A 6,000-nucleotide genomic window follows, 5' to 3' on the forward strand; every position below is an offset into this window, starting at 1 on the left:
ACTTCTAGAAAAAGCATCGCTTCATCCTTTGGTGTGGGGTGACACCACTTCGCTGAAATGGACCAACATGCCTTGTGGGTGGGTGAAGGTTAAACACATTTTATGTAAAGCGTTTAAAAATTAAAGTGTTTAAAAACAGTTTTCCAACTGTCTTCAAAATGTGATTTAGGTACCCTGACGTCAACAACAGTTGCGTGGTTAGAGCTAACACATTGGGACTATCTTCTGATGACGTGGACTTTGTCATGGGCAGAGTGACGTCATCTTGTAAGTACAAGCTGTTGTTTCAATGCCCTATGCTCAGTTGAGAAAAGGTAAATCAATTTAGTGAAGTTTTCAGATTAACAAAATACTTTTTTCCTTTCAGCTTTAGGACTCCGCGACAATGTGATTGGTTGTGATGTTGCAGGAGTATTGGCTAACGGGTCACGTGTTATGGCCGCAGTGACGTCAGCTTGTGTATGTGCTTTTTAAAAAAAAATTAAATAAATAAAAATAGGCATATATTTTTTAATTGATTTAATATTACGTACCCAGATTAACCTAATGCATAGATTAAATTTCTTTGTAATGAAAAGAGCACACACGTAGACATTGAAGAGGGGATATGGCTCCCGATACCTGATCACTGGTCATTTGAAGAAGCTGCCACAGTGCCTATGGCGTACTCAGTAGCTTATTATGGACTTCATGTAATCGGCAAACTAAGGCAAAAGCTCAGTCTTCTGATCGTTGGCGCGGACAGTATAGCAGGACAGGTACTCAATTTATTGTCGTTTCTCATTCCTTCTTTAAATACTTGATTCAAGTGTGGGATTTACACACACAAAAATAGAACGTTTAAAAATAACTTGTATCAATTAGCATAAAATAGGTCTAGTATGTCTAACGTAAGGGGTGGAGTGGCTTAGAGGTAGAGTGCTAGACTGTTAACCCGAAATTCTAGATTTCGAATCCGGGTTTAAGTCAGTAGAACGACCTTGAGTCAACCCAGCTCTAATGGGTTAGGGAAGGTAAAGACGGCTAGGCATATCGCTGACCACACTATCCCTTTATATGCCGAGGTCACAGAAACACGTGAACTTTACTTCAAATACCCAATGGACCGTCAGGTACAAAAAGGGAACTTTACTACGTCTAACATGAGAACTACATTAATAACTATTATAAAAACTAACTCTAAATAGTAAAAGTGTAACAGTTCCATTCTTGCCATACTCCAGGCTGCCCTGAATCTAGCTCTTCACGCGGGTTGTGACGTAGCTGCTGTGGTGGAAAACCAAGACAGGAAGTCAAAGCTCGTGGAACTGTACCCGGAAATACAAGTTTTTACACTGGCATCTGACATTGACGTCACGTGGTCTAACGCTTTCCTCAAGAACACTGGTGGGTTAGGTAGGTTTGAAATATATTTACAACGACAGTAACAGGGCTGCTAAGTAGCCTACAAATTTAGTGTTAAGACTAGACCTTATGAAGGAAGTCTAGACCAAAGAGCTATTATATCTGATCAGCTTATCTATTGCATCTTTTATATCACAGATGGGCCTATGGAATGTATCTTTAAATCACTACTATTCCCCCTAGACTGTATTGGTTTTGATAGTTCAACTCTTCTACGTTAAAACATTCTTTCTAGGCGTAGACATCATTTTCACCGCAATTCCCGGCCAAAGTTTTCCAATTACCAGCAGTCTACTAGCAAATCGCGGCTGTTTTATTCAACTTGGTACTCTGGATCCTCTCTCCAATTGTAAGTTTATATATATATATATATATATATATATATATATATATATATATATATATATATATATGGAAACAAATTACATTGATTTATAAATGGGAATTTCTGGTAAAAATAAATGCATTTACATCCGCAGTACAACAAATATTGGAGAAAGCTTGTCAGATCCACACCATAGACATGCATCACCTGCTGACGTCTAAGACAACCAGGAACCAAAGAGATGAGATAAGGGAGTATCTACAAGCTGGCATCATATCCGGTGCTGTCAAGCCACTGCCGTGTGTGTTGTATGACATTCACGGAGCACAGGAAGCCATCTTAGACATGGAGGCGATCCGGCACGTGAAGAAATGTGTCATTAGGGTAAATAGTTATGGTTTAATTAAGCTTAGTTACAGTTTGGTGGGGGGGGGGGTTGTTCACAGGTGGGATGAGTTGGGTCCAACGGTGAGGAGTACTGGTTGAGTCCTGGGGTGGGGTGCTTTGGTTTTAGGGGTGAGGCTGTATTGGGTCCAGGGTGATGTGGGTTGGGTGTAGGAGTTCATCAGTTGTGTATGGGGATCACGGCTGGGGTGTGCTGAGTGCAGGTGTGGGTTTGTTAATTCTAGTTGTGAGGTGTGTTGGTTCCAAGTGTTAGGTTTATTGAGTAGGGCAGGTGAGGTGTGTTTAATCTTTAGTTGAGGTGTTGGGGCCGGTGTTGAGGGTAGAGACACCAGGAATGAGTACGAGCTTTCTCGCGTGCGCGAGCTCTAAATATGTATATAGGAATGTGTGTTGGAAAATGTGGAGACGGGGGGGGGGGGGGGGGGGGGGGGGGGGGGGGGGGGGGGGGGGGGGGGGGGGGGGGGGGGGGGGGGGGGGGGGGGGAATTCAGGGCTCTGCTCGTTGTGATTTTCCCACGTTTTTTTAGAATTGCAAAAATAATCGTCTAAAAATATATTTGGAAATCCCAATGCTAGTAGCTTAAACTATCAAAACAATTGTTACGCTGTTAAAAATTGTTTCGGCAAGCTAAAACTACAAGTAACCGTGGCTAATTATCAGTTAAAATTTATTACTGAATTCAACTGGCAGGTGCAGGTGGAACAGGCCAGTCAACCCTTGACCTCAGGAGTTCCAGCACTGACCTTCACCAAATGTAAGCCCACACATTCTTACATCATAATAGGTGGCCTTGGTGGATTTGGCCTTGAACTTGCCCACTGGCTGGTAAAACGTGGTTGTCGTCACCTGGTCCTAACATCCAGGTAAGCTACTTTTTTTTAGTCTCTAACGAATTTTGAAAGTTTCAATTCTCCTGGCATTGATTTAGTCCGATACTTGATCACCTCGAACTAGCTTTCAAACAACTAATTAAAGTCCGAATTAATAATTGTTTTCGTACTATTGCCAACAGCTGTGCTTTTACACTTTTTAATACTAGTGGTGTGATAACAAAAGTTGGTGTGAGTATGATGTTGTTATGTATGTTACTGTTAGAAGTGATGTTCATAAGTGTAGATGGTATAAGCATGATCTTTTTATGATTGTTTTTATTATAAATGATGTAGGTATGTTTTGATACAATAAGTTGTTTTGTTTTACATTTGTTTTACATTTGATGTACACGGTGTTCTGTTAAGGTCTTGGTTTTTGCTTAAATTTACCAATAAAATAAATATTGGATTTCACTTGTAGAAAAGGAATCAGCTCGGGTTACCAGCAGTTCAAGGTCAACCTTCTGAGGTCATTAGGAGCGGAAGTGGTGGTCAGCACGAACGACGCGCTCTCGTACACGAGTGCTGCATCTTTGTTGAAAGAAACTGCACAGATGGCGCCACTAGGCGGGATTTTTAACGCTTCACTGGTCTGTGTTAATTTTTTCAAAGCGTTAATTTTTAAATAAAGAAGTAATTAACTTATTAAAATGTCTATTATATTTTTATATCTGGTATGTTTCATCCATTTAATGTGTTAAAATATCATATTGTCGTTATAAATACAAGTAAATCGACAATATAAATCTGGTATTTGTTGAACTCCACTGTTTCTTTTAGACTTTTTTTCCACCGGTTGAAGGGCGGGGCATTAAAAATATCTGTGGGGGGGGGGGGCTAAATTTTCCGGGAGTGCGGACACTGATAAAAGTATAAATTTTCTAAATACATTCTATTTCGTTCGAGAGCCGTAGACATATAGCCCCCCCCCCCCCCCTAAGAGACGCGTGAAATATACTTTGTTTATCTATTGTAAGATGTTTGAATATCATGTGTTCGTTATACATATCAGATAAGCGACAATATAATTCTGGTATTTGTTTATCTCTTAAAGGTGTTGAAAGACGGCTTGTTTGAAAACCAGACTCCGGAAAACTTCGCAGCGGTCAGTGGCCCAAAAGCTGGTACCACACAACACCTGGACAAACTGACCAGAGAGGTGTACGGCGACCGAGAACTCTGGTTCGTCGTCTTCTCTTCCCAGTCCTGCTCACGTGGAACAGCCGGACAGACCAACTATGGCTACGCTAACTCCGCCATGGAGCGCATTTGTGAGCGAAGGCGCTCAGATGGTTTTCATGGTAAAATACCATCTACGCATGCGTGATTTTAACTGCCAGTTTTTTCTCTAAATTGTTATAGATATAATACAAAAGTGGATGTCGAAATTGTACACATTTGTACAGATGAGCACTAGATTAGAATCCGCAAGAAATAACTGAAAAGAAGTAATCTAATATCAAAAGAAATCATATTTATATCAATACTAATATGACATTAAAATCAAAGCTGAATAATTTACTTAGCCTTTTATACGACAAGGAACTTAAAAGGCATAGTTCACAACTTATCCCCAAATCAACAGGTAGAGTTAAGTTTTCGAATAGTAATCGTTTAAAATATAATCAAACGTTATATTTTATAATAAATCGGAATCGTGTGTTATTTTATAGCATGCTTTAGGTTAGGAATTGTTTTGTTTGATTTAGTGTTGTTTCTCTTTCACTCTCAAAAATAGTGTTCTATTATTTAAAATATTTCAAGAAAACTTAACGGAATAAACATCTTTTTGAAGGAACACACGTAATATGAATAGGCCATAGGCCATAGTCCTACATACAAAAAATGTCCAATAACTTTATTTTATATTTATTTATTTACTTATATTAAAGGCCTGGCCATCCAGTGGGGATGGATTGGTGATGTGGGTTACGTTGTTAAGAGCATGACGTCATCTACTACCGGCCACATCTCATGCTTTGCTCCTCAATGTATGGCATCGTGTCTTGAAGCGCTGGACTCAGCAATGACCAGTGGTTACTCAGTAGTGGGCTCTTTTGTCAAACAGCAAAGAGAAGGTACCGAAAGGAAGAAGGCAGTGAAACCTCAAAGCGTCACGGAGAAGGTTCTAAAGCTGTTAGGTGAGGTCAGACAGAACACAGATCATTGTCAGTGACAATGTCAAAATACATGAATCATTGATGGGAATCACATATGTCAGACAGTACGAAAACCATTGTCACTGGCACTATCAAAATACGTGAAATGTGGATTCATTAACGAGAATCTGCGGGGGTGGGGGAAGGAGGCACTTCCACCCAGATCATGTCATCCACCGCAGCCCCCCCCCCCCCCCCATCCCCGGACGAAATAGGAAAATAAATAATTTACTACATAGAAAATATACGATTTTACACCAGTGCCCCCACCCCCCACCCCCGGTTACTTCAAGAGTAGCCATTCCCCCATCGCCCTCCTCCTCCAACGCCGCATTAAAATGTCTAAAAGAATCCTGAATATCTTTTATCGACGTTACAGCAGTCAGTGAAGGAAAAAATATTTTTCAGAACAAATTAAGATAAAATAAACGAGCAATGTAAAAAATATCCACACACACAAAAAAAAAAGATCAATAAGGGGAAAAAAATTTAAAAACTTAAACGAAATATTAAATGGTCTTAGAACTCAAATCTGCCAATGCTTTCAAGCGGAAAATTTCTAAAAAAATTAAATTACGTGTACATTAAACAGTATTGTAAAAAAAAATGTCCATGTACAATTCATGCTTTGCAGGTGTGAAGAACTCATTGAATGACAGCCTGACCCTACAGGAAGTAGGAATCGATTCCATCATGACGGTCGAGGTCAAACACCTTCTAGAGAGAGATGCCAACGTTGTTTTAAGCAACAAAACTGTCAGAAATATGACTTTCTTGGACCTAAAGAAAATAGGTTAGATCAAAATTACTCAATAAAGACGGCGCCGTCACCTTT

At 39.9% G+C, this 6,000-nt stretch overlaps 2 protein-coding genes across 2 annotated transcripts in view; both read left to right on the plus strand.

The window, feature by feature from the left end:
• LOC131931260 (fatty acid synthase-like) overlaps positions 1-2,717 on the plus strand; it is a 29,001-nt gene extending 26,284 nt beyond the window's left edge. The window contains exons 19-23 of the mRNA XM_059287984.1: positions 368-459; positions 579-758; positions 1,224-1,386; positions 1,884-2,113; positions 2,661-2,717. Of these exons, the coding sequence (XP_059143967.1) occupies positions 368-459; positions 579-758; positions 1,224-1,386; positions 1,884-2,113; positions 2,661-2,717 (722 nt within the window). The remainder of the gene's footprint in view (positions 1-367; positions 460-578; positions 759-1,223; positions 1,387-1,883; positions 2,114-2,660) is intronic.
• Positions 2,718-3,656: 939 nt separating this feature from the next.
• LOC131931261 (fatty acid synthase) lies at positions 3,657-5,958 on the plus strand (the record flags this gene model as incomplete). The annotated part of the gene is given in 4 exon segments (XM_059287985.1): positions 3,657-3,680; positions 4,061-4,307; positions 4,899-5,147; positions 5,800-5,958. Coding segments are annotated over 4 exon segments (679 nt in total), but the record flags the coding sequence as incomplete, so codon positions are not given.
• Between the last annotated feature and the right edge of the window lie 42 nt (positions 5,959-6,000).

This window comes from Physella acuta, unplaced genomic scaffold (genome assembly GCF_028476545.2).
Source record: "Physella acuta isolate Inbredline_101_S28 unplaced genomic scaffold, ASM2847654v3 ptg001931l, whole genome shotgun sequence".
Lineage (NCBI taxonomy): Eukaryota > Metazoa > Mollusca > Gastropoda > Physidae > Physella > Physella acuta.